A 17,070-nucleotide genomic window follows, 5' to 3' on the forward strand; every position below is an offset into this window, starting at 1 on the left:
GTCTGATTGTTACAGCTTTTATTTATTTAAGGTCACAAGCATGGGGTCTGAGACGTCCCACCTGAGATTCATCCATTTTAAGAGACAAAACAAAAGTTGAACCAGACACAAAGAAGAAAAACAAAAACCTGTCAGGCAGGAACCATAAAATGTCCCCAGGTCTCAGAAAACAACAAGAAAGGGCACAGATTTTCCTGACAAATGAGCAGAGGTGCCATAGGAAATATCCCATTTATACCAGGAGCATCATCCTTACCACCGGGTGGCGCTCTAAGTCAGTCAGAGTGAGTCCGTTCCGCAGGATCAGCTGACGAGCCTGTGGGGGAGAGAGAGTTTTAATCACTTGTCAGAAACAGCCGCACAGTTTATATTTATTTAAAAAAAAAAATTTCAGTAATGGTCATGTAAGGTGAGAGATAAAGCCTATATTTGTAAAGTCAAACCTAAAAAGCAGCAGATAAACTGCAACTGTACCCATAAGGAATAAAGGATACGGCCATAAAGTACAGTATACAATCAAAATTAAACACGTATAAACATATTCTGGATTTACATTTTTTTTATAGGCATTTCCTGGAATATAAACAGGTACAGGTCGAGTATCCCGTATCCGAATTATTCCGAAAACCATACATTCCAGAAAGTAAAAAAAATTATTTTTTTTGCTAAAAACTCACTGGGGACATTTGTAACAGCACTACTGAGGACATGATATGTAACTGGCACTATATATGTGCAAGACAATGATTGCTTGGCATTCAAATTCAGTGCTGAGATATTACACACATTTTGTTTCACGTTTTGAAACCTTGTTTTTTGAACAAATAAAATATATTTGTGTGTATTTTATGTGGTAATAAAATATATTTGTGTGTATATTATGTGTTTATACAGCATACATGCAAGATACTTCAAAATACATCATTGAAATATTAAAATATTCCGAAATACGGAATAATCCGTTATCCAAAATTCTCCTGGTCCCGAGCATTTTGGATACGGGATACTCAACCTGTACTAGTAAGGAATATACTGTAAAATTACCTTTATAGCTTATTCTGTAAAACGTAATGAATGCCCATCACCTCAGGTACAGTAGTGCCCCCTACTGCTGGTAGGCATGTAATGGCAGGTGACCATATAATAATATCTGACTACTAAGAGCGGTCTTCCCTGCTGTAGGGAGTTATATATGTTGTAAGCCACACAGTACACATCTGTCCAATACCCAGGAGTTACAATGAACACAGGGAGGCCGGGCCAGGTTACACTGAGCACCAGTCTAGAACCAATAACTGGCACAAGCTAGTATGTATTCGCCACAGCCAGTTCCACAAACGGCCAAGGGCGCATCAGACTCAGTGACAATATCTGACCAGAGTCAAAAATAGAATTACATAAAACATTTGCCCCCTCTGCTGTCTGCCAGATGCACAATAATCTCTTTATTCCATCATTTACATCAGATTTTATTATGGGATCTGCATAGTCTGAAGAATCCCAGGGAATGTATAAACTTCTCAAGGACAAACACTGCGTCCTGTCCTTGGGTCGCACAGAACACCTGCTGGTTCCTAGACAGCCTGGTTCTCCCGAACAACATCGCACTCATGAGTACAAACTGGTGGATAAACCTAAACTCAAAATATAACCTACATCCTCTGTCCAGGATTGGTTCATTAGATCTACAGAAATCTTCCAGACAGCCAATAGATCGGCCCCAAAAGGTGAACAGGATCAATCTGTTCACAGTAAAAAGGCAGACATGTACAAAAATGGTTGACACATTAAAAAAAAAAAAATAAAATGTGCATTATTGGGTGTCATCTTGCATGTATAACCACGTGACCCCAATTAGTGTACGGCTTCATTTGTCACTCTGGACACAGGTAACTAGGGTCATCCTTTTGAACCTATCGACCTTAAGCATGGTCTACCTTGTACATTGACCTTTGAACTTGTTGGCCGTATAGTGTTGACCTACTGACGTCTATCACTTTACCCCTCTGTCCTCCATTGGGTAAACATAGTATATGAAAATGGAGCTCTTTAGAGCAAGTAAATCAACAATAGGGCTGGGCCCAAGTCTGCAGAACTGCGCTCAGTAGTATATTCCTGTGCTGACCAATGGCAGCTCCAGAGGAGGGGCTGCAGCACAGTTCAAAATTCAAATACAGGAGCCACCCCAACTACCAGTGAGGCAGTTGGCATGGCTCCTCTATTTGTAATATATATGAACTACTGCTGTTTATACTAGTTGTCTGCCAGGCTACGTAACCCTCCTGTAGCTTCTTTAGCTAAAAGAGGTGACTTCTCCAAGACTTTAACTGCAGAAATGAACTTTCTGGATTAACATATTCAGGCCCAGTGATGTCACAGCAGCTCAAAGGAATGCATGCTCAGCTTCTGTGCATGCATAGTACCCTATCAGGACACGGCCCTCAGGATGTGGGAGGAGCTTAATCTGTCTGCAGAGTAATGGTGAGATCAGACTCCACAAGCCAGTGTCGGAAACCTGGATCCATGCCGATAGCAGCAGCAATAATGTCAGGGGCACTCACCCCACCTTAATACATGGTGAAGCAGTATCGGTGTACATAATCTTTGTCGATACCACTCCCCACCCCCCATAACGCTTATTAATACATCTCCCCCTTAGTGCTCCAAGCTAATAAGCTTTGAACTGTCATTTTCAAACAAATGACAGTTGGGAGCCGACGGGCTGGAGCACCGTTTATGAAAAAGTTTTAAAACTTGTTGCGCATGAGAACACTCAAGAAATAAATCAGTCCCAGTAATATTTACATTGGAGAAAATAGCAATACAATCCAATTACTGGAGAATTGTGGTGCTTACCTGGAAAGAGGTGGGGACACAGAGCACGCTGAGATTCTCGTTCTTCACCCTTTCAGCTAAGGGACGAAAAATAAACATATCTACAGTTATGAATAACTAACAGGGTCCCAGCAACAAGCGGAGGATCTACTACTGCACAATTGCAGCAATGCTTTTTATATAACTGCAGCTATCACCCCTAAGCACCGATTCTACCACCCTGTGAGAAGGGTCCCCAGAGAGACCCCAGCACCACAAGGAGCCCAGGCTACCACACAAACCAAGGAACATAAAGGACTAAAGGTTCCCACAGACGCATCGATCCCGGTGTGCGTTCTGTGCTTAACTAGCACACATAGCATCGCATCATATGCCTTGTGCATGCGATGCGATGCTATGCGATAAAAAGCTAGTACAAAAAGTATGTGCAGCACAAACTTTTTGTACTGTGCGATGAGGTGCCGCGGGAGCGCGCACCCCATCGCATAGCATCGCACCGCCAGGATCGGTGCGTGTGTGGGCACCATAAGTCACAAAAACTCTGGAACACGGTGCGTGAGATCGCAGAACTAGGAAGAACCATTATTATGCTGCACTCAGTGGTTTCAGAAGTTGGGCTTAAAACCTAGTGTAACCTTTAATAATCGCAAAAAAATTTGGTACACTGTACTTGGTGGCACCTATCCTTTCTAACATTGGGAAATATGGGAAGAGAGGAGGTAAAATTGTTCTCTATTTTAGTTTACTGGAACATGTGGTAGATGCACAAGGGAAGCTACCGGATGAGATAAAGGTTCCAAAACATTTCGGGGTTGATTCGATTACCTGCGAAGGGTGCAAGTTATTCTTGCAATGGCACTTTCGCATTGTTACCGGTACTGCAGTTCATGCCCCAGACTTGCACATTTTTAACTTGCAGCCCCACCATCATGGAGGTAGGGTGCATGTGGCATATAACCACACTTACTATGGGCCATGAGTAATACGTGGCTAACTCATTTGATGGATAAGGCTCATTCATGAATGGCCTACTGAGTGGATATTAAGGTTCAGATCTTTGAAAAAATACCCCTGTAAATTGGGAGCGGGAGGGTGGGTGAGAAACACGCCAGTACCAGCAGACAATGAATAGAAGTCCAACCTACACCCGCTTTAAGGTCACAATGAGTTGACCGAAAGTTTTTTTTTTAGATCTCATTTTATATTTTTACATTAACCATAAGAGGGAAGGGATATTGGGACATTTTTCATTACTTTTACTTTTGATTGTTTGAATAGACTTTCATTACATTGTTCTGTAGTGCACATAGAAGTGTGCGCTGCTGGGAAAGGAACACAAGTCCTTTAGTGGGCAGGGAAAGGCAGGGCACCTACTGTACCTTAAAAATAAAAAAGGGACGCATCCCTAAATGTGCATTGGCTACACATTCAGGTGCCTTAATAATCCTTTCCTGCAAAAAGGGCTTTTTTTTTTAATTATTAAAAGGTTCAAAATAGTATTCACACTTTCATTAATAGGCCAAGTTTGCAGCACCGCCATAGAGAATACGTAAAGTCCCAGAATATTGGATAATGCACACATTACAGTAAATTAAATGGGGCCATAGCGGTCACAGAGGGGACCTGTGACCATATAGACCAAGAAATACAAAAAAACAAAAAAAAGGTACTTGTGTATTATCACGGCGCCCATCGCATACCACTAATTAAGGTATGCGATGGGACCCGATTTTCGGGTCGAAAGACCCGCACTGTATAATAAAATATCGCATTAAAATGGCATGCGATGCAATTTTTTATTGTACAAGCACTTTGGTGGGTGATTACTATGTTAAATGCACCCCCATTGTTAACGCCACCCCCACTATCAACCCCCACCCGAAGCGTGGCGAGCGCAGCGAGCCCACGAGGGGCGGCGGCACGCGTCCTCCGAGCTTTTCATACCCCCACTATCCACGTCGGCGTGGAGTTGACGAGCGGAATACAAGTGAAGTAATCCGCGTCCGCTCGCCACACTATCTAAAATCAACTCCACGCCAACATGGATAGTGGGGGTATGAAAAGGTTGGAGTACGCGGGCTCGCTGCGCTCGCCATGCTTTGGGTTGGCGTTGATAGTGGGGGTGGAGTTAACAATGGGGGTGCATTTAACATAGTAATCACCCATCAGGGTGCCTGTACAATTAAATACGATGCCCTACGATGGAAATCTTGGGCACCGTGATAATACACAAGTACTAAAAAAAAAAGAGAAAAATGTACATGAAGAGATACGGTGAAAATACAATATGTACCTAATCGATGCACAGCGTGGACAATGGTGGATCCGCTTCCAATGCCGAGCACCTGATTATCCTGCAGAGAGAGACACGGATCATTAAGCATCAGTCACACGGGCAGCACAGCCGGCACAAGGCTCTGTCCATGTAACTTGATTAGGAGAGGACACATGGATCAGCATTTTATTGTCATGGCTGGAATAATGATAACTCTGTAAACCTCACAGGGAAACTACTAATCCACATCAGAATTTCAATTTCCTCCCTTCCTCATGGTACGAGTCAGGCATAAGAGGGGGAGAGGGACATGTAAAACTTGTAGCATGTGTATGGCGGTGGGCAAGAACCCTCTCCATGATTTTCCAAGAGATTACTCATATAGGGCCAGATGCACTAAGCTTCAATAGTGATAAAATGGAGAGTGATAAACAGCCAGCCAATCAGCTCCTGCCTGCCATGTCACAGACTGTGTTTGAAAAATGTCAGGCATGAGCTGATTGGCTGGCTGTTTATCACTCTCCATTTTATCACGTTTGAAGCTTAGTGCATCTGCCCCGTAGTGTTAAGGACCATACGCACTAGAGGAGGTGTTCAGTGAGCGATATTGATGAACAACTTCCCATAAACTTTTCCTAGACAAATGATTTTGGGCCTGATTCAGACGTTTTAGCAAGGCTGCAATTTTTGGGGATGGCCAAAACCATGCTGAGCTGCAGGTGTGGCAGATGCAACATGTGCAGAGAGAGTTAGATTTAGGTAAATTTGAGCTGCTTGTACGGACTACACACTCTTGTTAATGACCCGTGGGAGTGCACATCGCAAATTTGCGAATAAACCAGAATAACCCCCTATAGTACACAGGGGAAGCTGTGCAGTAACAGTAGTGAACGGTACACAGATAATAACCTGCCCTCAGCCAGGTAACATTCCAGTGGCGTTGGCAGCTTTAGTGTAGGAACGTTAAACAATCGCAGTCCCTCCCTTGGTACACTCTGCATGTCACAGCTCCGAGCCTGGCTCCTTCTATATACAGTACATTCTGTATATATACTGCCAGCCTGGGATCCAGAAGCTTGTGGGGCAGACCGTTTTGCACTGTCCAGATTCTCGTGTATGGGAGTGAAGGACCCTTCTGAAAGAATAAAACTAACTTTGATTGGCCGGCTTAAGCTGGTACCCAACTATCACTCTGCTGATCAGGTAAATGCACCCAATCAGCTGAGGCCATAATTCAGGTGTGCACACAATGCCAATGTTCATGCAACTGACCTATTAATCGGCAGACTGCCCACGCGCCAATGTACCATTGTGATAACTCGCAGTAACGAAATAAATGCATAGAGACTGACAGGAAGGAACTGTCTGGGGGTAATGTGGAGTGGTAAAAATAATGCAGATGTCTTTTTGGCCTTCAGCTGCGATCATGCACATAGAGAAACATGGGGCCATTGTCACTACTGCTGCGTCCAGTCTGTGTGATCATAGACACTCGGGAAGTTGATGCTCCGGGGTACATGTGAGCAGTTCCTGTGGACTTTGCAGCGGCTACGGTGGGCATCTGTATTCTTTATCTGGGCAGCAGCTTCACTTGCGAAGATTAGCACCTCCATAGCCAAATAAGTCGCAGATGCGCTGCTATGTGCGTGCAAACAGGAATTAGGCCCAGAGTACTGTGTAACCGATTGACCCTTTATGGCTCACAATGTGTATGGGCTTCTATGGGACCAGGCAGTAACAAGTGAAGGGCCTCTACCCCTCCAAAATACTTCTCTGTTATACTCTAGAACGCATCCGCCTCCTCAGCCAGGGGCTGATTAACCAACAGGCTGATTAGGATGGCAGTGCTTCCTGTTGCTGTCCCCTGGGAACTCTGGGAGCAGTAGTGCATGCTGGAAAGAGGCGATCGTGTGAGCTCCGACTGGCTCCGCTGCCAAGGCAGTGACTGATGCCACTGCCGCCATTGCAATATAAATGGAGCCGAGGTCTGAGCAAGTTACAGATTTTTTGCAAAAAAAATTTGATGGTGGGGGATGTGGGGGGGGCACTTCTGTATTTGTCTGGGGCAGCTGGGAACGTTAATCAGGCCTTAACCTCAGCTCTCTCCTCAGACTTCCATCTCACTCACTCCAGGCTTGTTCACCATTCATGGGGGGGTATTCAATCCGCGATTACGACTGTTGGAACATCCCGACAGTCAGAATTCCAGGCCGTTTTAATTTCTTCCGTCAGTAACTCGACAGCCGGAATTCAACGTTCTGGCTGTCGAGTGGCAAAAAGTCTGAGGATCGGCAAAAACGACCGCGGATTGACGAAAAATGTCCGTGAACTTGACCATCCGAGGTCGTTTCTGACCACACAGATCCGACTTATTAAAATGTCGGATCTGACACCTTTCAATGCCTTCCCCTCCCCCCCCTTCCCCTCCACATGCCTCTTGATGTTTTAATATGATCAAAGCCACAATAATCAGCAGCTTAGATAAATAGCTCCTTAGTAAATATTCCTCAAGGTATTTCTGCTCTCCGCTGTGGTTATCTACTGACAATCGATAGTGTGAAACCATCGATGGTGTGTGCCTGATGCTGATGGTTTCATCAATTAATGGTGTAAATTCCAGTACATTTTTGGTATTTGCATCTGCATGGATCCTTTCACCCGCAAACTATGCAATGTCATCATCGATTTCCCTTGAACTGCATGGAACGCCAACCTGTGCGTCCTCAGATGTTGTGAAACTACTAATCCCATCATGCCTTGCCACAGTTCTAACATCCGCTTATAACAAAACTGTGGCCAGGCATGCTGAGACTTGTAGTTTCACAACAGCTAGAGAGGCACAGGTTGGCCAGGCCTGCACTAGACAATATGAATGACAGGGTCGTTAACAATATTGTTATTGTGCACTTAAAATCTTGTCAAAAATATACACAGCATTTAAATCGACAGGTGACATCCCTGGGAAGAAATACTGATTTATGGGGAAGAGAAGGCAAACAATACAACTGTACAGTCTTTTTTATATCGACATCCCTTAATATTTAGAGTCAGCAAATGCAATAAAGGAAAAATAATTATCCCTGTAAGAGGTTGTGAATATGGCTCACAGGTTAATCCTGAGTATAACATTGGTATTCACCATTAGCTATGGTACAACTGCTAACACACAGAGGTAAATGCTATCAGAGTTGGGATGAGACCACGGATACTCCTCGTACCTTGACATGATTGTCCACAGCCGCGCAGCCTGCCAGTCTCTTAGCCTCTTCCGTCATCCTGCTGATTGTAGTGAGCAGCCTGCGCTGTATCATACAGAGTCCTCACTGTGATCTGCCCAGGAAACAGAACATAGCAATGGGTGCCAGCAGTCAGTTACTGAGACGTGCCCTGTATTGTGTGCAGGAGACTGGCCGGTGACCATGCACGGTGTGTACCAGGCTTATTTACAGTGTGTGGCATCTACACAACAGCCCAATCCCAGCAGGCACAGCTCATGTTTCAGCACAGAGCTGCATTCATTACAAGAAATCTGTATGCCAGCTGCATCCTATGGTCTGTACCCACCCAACAGGTTTGCAGAGATAGGCAGAGCATTACATCTGCATTATTTTATACCAACATTTTCAACAACAATTATTTCAAATGGATTAAAGAACAATTAAAGCCACTCTATACATGTCAGATGCTGCATACCACTGATCTGTATACTATCCATGAAATAATAATAGTGATTAAACTGAAATTAATATTTTCCCCTGCTGTACAGCGGGATGCAGTTAAAATCCCGGCGTTCAGAATCCCGACCGCCGAAATCCCGACACATTCTCCCTCCGTGGGTGTCCACGACATCCCTGGAGGGAGAATAAATTAGTGTGCCGAGCGTAGCGAGGCACCGGGCCCGCTGCGTGGCGAGCGCAGCGAGGCACCGGGCCCGCTGCGTGGCGAGCCCTCAAGGGGGGGCGATCCACGTCCCCCCCCTTGTCGGGAGTTTGGCTGTCGGGATTCCGGCGTCGGGATTCTGAACGCCGGGATCCCGACCGCCGGGATTCAGTACTGAATCCTGTACAGCAGGCTGACATATTAGGAGGGAGGGGCTTCACCAGCCTAGTGACTGACAGCTTGGCAGCCTTGAATTGCAGAAATGCACATGGTAGATTCCAAAACAGGGGCGGGGCTAATGATGTCACAGCATCTCAGGTGTCTCACCTGTAACAGATCTGTATTAAACACATGGGGAGAAGCTGCAGCCATCTAGTGGTGGGGGCTGGTAATACAAAAATACTTTGTAACGGAGCTGCAGGAGAATGTCAGGGTGGTATATGGACACTAGATCTACAAGGGGAAGGTCGACATACGTTGGGTCAACCGCTGAAGGTTGACATGGGGTTATGTCGACAGGTCTTTAGGTTGACAGTCAAAAGGTCAACATGGGGTTTTTCACTGGGTTTTTTTGAGCCAACAGGTGGTATTTCATGGGCCTAATTCAGACCTGATCACTGGGCTGCTATATTCTGGAGCCCTGCGATCAAGTATATGCCACCCCACCGGAGTGAAATCCCGCCCCGTGTAAGCCTGCCAATAAGTGTGCAAATGGCTTGTGAAACTTTGCTGAATGAGCGAATGACTGCGAATCCATTTACAAGACGCTCACCATCTAATTCGTTTTGCCACTGTGTGCAGTCTGTGCGTAGCCCAGGACTTACTGGGCGGCTATGATACAAACAGTCGGATCGGGTACGGAGCAGACATCACACGCCTTCCCCTCTCCTGGCCACGCCTACGGTTTCCCTGACACTCCCAGAAAACACCGACTTCCTGTCAGACAACTTGTGTATGGCCAGCGATCACCAAAGTAGCAGATATGATCTTGCGAACGTGCAGTCTTTCAATTATCGCCCGGCCTGCAAATTCACCGCTGTGTGATCAGGAAGAAGGGGAAGGGTTTGGAAGTGACCTTTCCATATATTTGTGCTGCTAGCCAGCAGGGGATACCCTGAAAATGTTCCCTCTTCACCCCGTTATCTGATTTCAGTAATCTTTCTCTATCCACATCTTACTGCATTAAAGGAAGGAGACTCAGGCTCCTTTTGGTGTACATCTGCCAAGAACGTCCCACTGACCTCAGCAATAATACCCCAGAAAACAAATCGCCATCCAGGTTGTGACCATCTCTATACTTCCGCAACACAGACAAATGGCCATCTCTATACTTCCGCAACACAGACAAATGGCCAAGTTTTATATGATATACAACGAAGACACAGAACACAGGGGTAAATTAACTAAAGGTTCTAAAAATGAAGAGAGGCGATGTTCCCCATACCAACCATATTCTGTCTATCATTGTCAAGGGCAACATCACCTCTTTTCACTTTTAGAACCTGTAGTAAATTTACCCCTTATACATCCCAAACCCAGGTCCGACCCTGTCTGGCGCTTAGGATATAAGACGTGGTGTGTTCACACCGCAACTCAACCTGGGTCAGTGACGCAATAACCCGGGTCGAGGATGTGATGTGAAAGGTTATGAGTGTCTGAGGCTCAACAATACACAAATGTATTATCCAGTATGAACAAACGGACACTCAAAGCACTATATATAACATAGGAGACGTCTGTAAGTTCTATATATTGCCGTATCCCCAAACCTTACCCAATATCATGTAACTGTAAAAGAGGATGTGGTCAGTCATTGCCCAAAATTAGTTACAGCTATGGTCAATAGATAAAATGAAATAGGAACTACACACGGAAAACAAAAACTACATCTCAGATCTACGTCAGCTGCAACACAGCTCCTGGCTTTCCCCGGGTCTGATATATATATAATATAAGGAATAGGTGATGCCATGCTCATGTGCCCAGACTTCCGCCACAAGGAGCTGAGCGATTACCAAAATGAGCTGGCTAAGCAAACATCTAACTTTTTCACTTTAATAGGACCCATTCTACGCCTTCCAGTCGCATATGTTCATTTCTACTCATTGGGGTGAATTTACTAATACCCCTTTCACATCGCTATCCCGGGTCCGACCCGGCCCATTCACATTAACCCCTTCAGTGGCACTCCCGAGAATTTTTGGGGTTTTACTCCAGTGCGCAGACTGGCAAACCCAGAAAATTCTCAGGAGTACCATTGCCTGCGTTCCCTCCTTCTGAGCAGTGTCACTGTCAGCTTCAGCAACTGCCCGGCCCTGCCTCCCTCTCCCGGCTGTGTGCAGCATGACCTTGTAACGTCATGCCGCACACACAACCCCCCCCCCCCCCCCCCCCAAAAAAAAAAACCCTGGTCACCCATTATACAGAGGGAGACCTAGGTTTGACCCTTCTTATAACACGGGTTGAATAGCCAGGGTTATAAGGTTTGGCACGGTCACACCGTATCGTTACTTCAGCAACCTGGCAAAATCCCAGGTCTGAAGTACTGTGTGAAAGAGGCTTAAGATGGGAGTTCTATTAAAGATGTGATGTGTCCCCATAACACCCAGATTCTACTTCTTATTTAGCACCTTCTAGTAGAGAATAGATAGAATCTGATTGGTTGCTATGGGCACCATTCCATCTTCAATAGAACTCCAATCTTAGTAAATTTACCCTATTGGAGCAATTAATCCCTGTGCCCTGTTGTGTATTTTAGGGGGATCATGGCGCATAAAACATTGCTAAGCCCTATGCCCTATGCAACCATGTACGGAATTGAATAAGGTCCAATATTTAAAAAGGAAAAACACAAAGGGCTGATGTACAAATGTACTAAGCCCACATGAAGTAATTTTTAAGGTTTTGATGCAAATTAATTAATGATTCATTTAAGCCCACATGAAGTAATTTTTAAGGTTAATTAATGATTTAACATCTACAAATGATCATGCAACTACCATGACAACCACAGTCGTATGACATGAGGAGACAGAATCTGAACAGTCACACGGATGCCGAGACATCATCACTCCAAAGAAATCTGGACTCTTAGGGTTGTGCAGCTAAACCTAATCGCTCCTCCAGGAAAAAGTGTTCTGAGAGAGAAAGGTGGTTATTATGTACAGACACTGTTAGACAATAGGGAGGGAGACAAAAGTGACATGTCTGTAAATGTACAGTCCTTGAGGCTGAGGTCATCATAGATCAGATATTGAATTTCATCACAAGGAGAATGATTGTGAGAACAGGATTGTACTCCCAGTGCAGCTACCGTAACCGTATCAGAGCAGCAATCCGTAACACTAGATGCAGAGTTTTCAGACTAGTGGTATAGAAAGGCCACTGAATAACATACATAATTTGCTTACTAACTTTTTTTTAAATAGCGCAGACAAATTCCGCCATGCAGCTTACAATCTATATTCCCTATAACATGGACAAAACATGCACTCGTCTCAAGGGTTCGTTTTTTTTTTTTTTTACAGCACCCAATTGTCCCAGCAGCATGTAACTAGGAGAGTGGGAGAAAACTGAAGTAACTGGAGATATCTGACTCAAAAGCAGGGAACACGTGCAAAACCCACACAGATAGCATCATGACAGATAACTGAACTCAGCACCCCTAACCACTGCCACATTATTTGCTCATTCGAATGAATGCATTTATTTTGTAATCCCTCTGTTCTACAGCATTTAGGAATACTAAAGCAATGCACAGAGAATAATATTCTGCAAGGGAGAAAGCTCTGCAACACGTGTCTGTGCAATGCTTCAACAGGATACATGTAATCTGAGGTTACACAGAGAGCAGACACGCAGCACAGTCAGATACATCATCTGTTGCTCGTTCTAACACCCGCCTAAGAGGATAAAAATGCAGAGAAAGTCAGTGTACACAGAGACATCCCCGCCAGACTCACTGTGATGGATCCGGGATGAGAGACTATTCCAATGTGATCACAGTCACAGATACACTGCACACAACATGGTCCCTTCCCAGCAATGCATCGGGGCACCTGACGTCACGAATGGGCGGGGCTTTATTAAAGAGGCAGATACCCAGTTGCTGCTGCTGATAATCATTGTAAGCAAGAGCAGACAGCAGGTATTGCATTGTTTGTCTCTTTACCTGATGTAGGACTACAAGTCCCAGCATGCACAGAATGGTTGCCCTGTTATACAGTATTACATGTAGGCTCTGAAAAATTTCCAATAATATTTTATAATGTATCCAACTATTTGTAGCAGTGTCCATATACCATGTACTTGTCCTGCATGGTCTTCTACTGTAGTGTGTATGTACTCTGGGGCCACAGTGCAAACCACAGGAGCAGACGTCTTCAGCGAGTTTCACACACACGCTGGGCCGTTCGCTCCAGAGCGGGTGAGCCGGGGCAGGAAGGAGGCTGAAGCAGAGGTACACCTAGCATTTTATGGGTGTCCCCATGGGAACACAGGCGTGTCAATGTCAGCGCCCGCCCTCAATTCGGCGATCTGCGGTCAACTAAAAAGTAAGTATTGACTTTTCAGACTGAAGGCTGCAGAAATCATTCGATGGTCACCTTTCTACAGGCCATAAAAAACGGTACTGTTGTACCATAGAAAGGTACACATGGAGGGTACGGAACCCTTGTGGCGCCATATAAATAAAGCATAATAATAATATGGGCAACTTTTGCTCTTTAGATAGCTTTATACATCGCCCCCTAAACATTTCTGCTGACTTAAGCTGGGTACACATATGTACAATTTCCTTTTTCTTGCGACCGTTCGATCGACCGAATACACGTTCGGCCGTCCAAAACATACGACCGTTCTGCGCGTACACATATACACAATTTTACTTGCGACGTCCGATGTACTCCCGTCCAAACAATCGCAAGAAGAAGTATATGAGAGACCCTGTAACCCTTTGCCTGCTGTTTTAACTAATGTCTGTTTAATGCCTCACTGCTCAACACTTTAGACGCATCACTTTAAGACATTAATCAATGTTGAAGTTTTAATAGTGTGTATGGTGCCCTGAAAAGAGCTTCCAGCCCACTCTATTAAAACTTCAACATTGATTAATGTCTTAAAGTGATGCCTCTAAAGTGTTGAGCAGTGAGGCATTAAACACACATTAGTTAAAACAGCAGGCAAAGGGTTACAGGGTCTCTCATAATGCAGCATACCACCGTGCTTTGTCAAACTGTCAAGCATATCGATCGAACATGCGTACACACTTCACTTTTGTTCCGATATGGAGCCGTCCTGTCGGATGAAATATTAAGCAGCAAAGAACCTTCGACCGACCGACCGTGGACGGCCAAGAGCGTTTTTGGCCGTTTATCGGTCGCACAGCAGCAATTGGGACAGCGTACACACCTATACAATCGAACGGCCGTTTGCCCCCAGATTGGAAGAACGGCCCGACGATTGTATATATGTGTACCCAGCTTAACTGAAAGGATTTAGGGCCTTATTCTAATTCACTCTTTCTGACAAAATCCTTCTTAGATGGACAAAACCATGTGCAGTGCAGGTGGGGCAGATGTAACCTGTGCAGAGAGAATTAGATTTGGGTGGGGTTTTTCTTCAAAGTGAGATATAAATTGCAGTGTAAAAATAATGCAGCCAGTATTTACCCTGCACAGAAACAAAATAACTCCCCATAATCTAATTCTTTCTGCACATTTTACATCTGCTCCCTGCAGTGCACATGGTTTTGTCCATCTAAGAAGGATTTTGTCAGAAAGAGTGAACTAGAATAAGGCCCATAGTTACCAGCTTTCACACCCATGCCCAACATCTCCTCCCCCCACCCCCACCCCCGCCCTGCTTAGGGCAGGGATGTCCTTATTTGGAGGCTTTAAGACCTGATGGGGCCCTAGGCAAGATAACTGTTTGGGGCACTCCTCACTCCAAAAATCCATATCTCTATATATTCTGCTGATTGCAACCTACACTGATAGAGAACCTCGGCACGTGCACAGACTATCGATAAATGCTCAGCTGGATGAACCTCAGCATTGCGCACAAATCTGTAAAGGCTCTAGGTCTTTCGGAAGAAGGCTTAATACCTGCCTGGAAGAAGGCTTCATACATAGCCGGATGTCAGCTGGCCACCCATATCCCTTTGAGAGTGAACTAGAATAACCCCCAAAGTGCATACTGCAGAACCCAGCCCTTCTGTTTTGTCATCCCACTGTCATTGGGCAGTATTCAATCAGGCTGATTCGCCATGTTCTATGGCGAATGTGTGCTATTTTCGTGCTCTAAGGTGAATCTTTTTACTGAAAAACTGATTCGCCCTACTCAACATGCACTATTCGCCGACGGCGAACAGTGAATGATGGACAATTCGCCGTCTGATAGTCTCCGCAATTCGCTGTGGCTTTTCAATGGGTTTTTCAATGTGAATCGCCGTGAGTGTATTCAATGAGAAGATGGCGAATTGCTTTCTCAGTGATTTTCGCCGTGTGTCACCGTGTAGCAATCGCCATCTTTTTATGGTGATCTGGAATGTGATCTTTTATAATAAAGGTTTTTTTTTATTAATTGGTGTCAAAAAATCATTATTTTTTTTCTGAGAAGGGGCATGCTATTTTTATTCATGTGCTTACAGCACATGAATATATATTTAATTTTTAATATATATATATTTTTTTACACCAGGGACGTGCAGTCAGGGGAGGCAGGGGAGGCAGAGCCTCCCCTGTCATAATGATGAAAATAATAAAAAGAAGATATTTATATATCTTCTTTTATTATTTTCATCATTTCTCCCTCTCCGGCTGCCTCCCACCCTCTTACACTGCTGCATGTGAGGGTGGGAGGCAGCGGGAGAGGTGCCTCCCGGTGTTAACATTGAGATTCCGGGCAGCGTGGGGCGGGAAGGGGTGGGCAGGGGGCAGGGTGCAGCAATGGGCTGTAAAAGCCCATTGAATATGAATGGGGAAGCGGCATTCATACTGGTGCCGCAATGACAGCGGCACCAGTATAAACGCACGCCCCCAGATGTGATTGGACAGTGGATCCAGCACTGGATCTGCTGGCCCAATCACACATGCAGGAACGTGAGAGGATGCAGCAGCAGCAGCGCGGAGTCCGGCGCCTGCTGGGAGACTGCCGTTGTCACTCACCCGGACCGGCCGCCGTCACCGCCGAGAAGATGACAGGTGAGTCCGCCGGGTGGTGGGAGGGCAGGTGGGGCGCGCATGTACCGGCGGCGGGCGGCCGCTGCATACCTGTCAGAAACTGGAAAGTGTCAAGACGGGGCGAGAGGTGGAAGACGAATGGCTTTCAATCTACCAATTGGATTGTCAGCGTCTCATAGGGGGGCCAGCAGAATGCCGGGGGGCATGCTTGTGTAGAGGAGGAGCGCTGTTGATCTGGGGACTTGTAACAACGTGTGTTATAGCTATCATTCAGAAAGCATCCGAGAGATGTGTGCAGGGGGAAATGACAGTGTGCAGGGGGAATCAGAGGCTGATCTAATTTAGAGTGAGATAGGAAGTGGGAAGAATGGAGAGAAAGCCAAGAACACGGTGGGGAGGAGGGGGAATAATAGATGGAATAAACATGACAACACAGGCTGACAAAGAAGAAGCGTGATAGGCTCCTATGTGTGATAATAGGCATAGCGAGAAGGGACAACAGCTCAGTGACGTGTGGTGAGGTCAGTGCCTCCCCAGGCAATGACCTCACCGCACGTCACTGTTTTACACATAACAGCCAGCATGGGGCCAAGAGCCGCTCATTAGATATTTATATATTCACAGCTCCCGCTCATTACATATGCCGATCGGGAGCAGTGCAGCGGCTCCCTACCCCAGTCCCCTGCCAGCTCTCCCAGGGGAGCAGCTTTTGCTGCCTGTGTCCCCGGGAGCCCTGCTTCTGCCCAACAGTGCACAGGCAGGGAGGCTTCCATCTCCCTGCCTGCCGCCGCCCCCCAGCTCCCTGCGGGGTTCACCGCAGGGGTTAAAATTAGCCGGCGGGGCACCAAGCTCCTGCGGCATTGAATACTGTGACAGCGAGGGCTGTCAGCGAATGCTCCA

The 17,070-nt window shown here is 45.7% G+C and overlaps 1 protein-coding gene across 2 annotated transcripts in view; it reads right to left on the reverse strand.

Annotated features, from left to right (window-relative positions):
• Nucleotides 1-13,058, reverse strand: part of RPIA (ribose 5-phosphate isomerase A) — a 37,748-nt gene extending 24,690 nt beyond the window's left edge. For both annotated transcript variants that reach the window (XM_083145167.1, XM_083145140.1), the window contains exons 1-5: nucleotides 12,952-13,058; nucleotides 8,329-8,440; nucleotides 5,129-5,189; nucleotides 2,857-2,912; nucleotides 257-316 (exon numbers count right to left, since the gene is read on the reverse strand). In XM_083145167.1, coding sequence (XP_083001293.1) covers nucleotides 257-316; nucleotides 2,857-2,912; nucleotides 5,129-5,189; nucleotides 8,329-8,421 — 270 coding nt within the window. In that variant the 5' untranslated portion in view covers nucleotides 8,422-8,440; nucleotides 12,952-13,058. The remainder of the gene's footprint in view (nucleotides 1-256; nucleotides 317-2,856; nucleotides 2,913-5,128; nucleotides 5,190-8,328; nucleotides 8,441-12,951) is intronic.
• Nucleotides 13,059-17,070: the final 4,012 nt, after the last annotated feature.

This window comes from Crinia signifera, chromosome 1 (assembly GCF_055691185.1).
Source record: "Crinia signifera chromosome 1, ASM5569118v1, whole genome shotgun sequence".
NCBI classification, from domain to species: domain Eukaryota; kingdom Metazoa; phylum Chordata; class Amphibia; order Anura; family Myobatrachidae; genus Crinia; species Crinia signifera.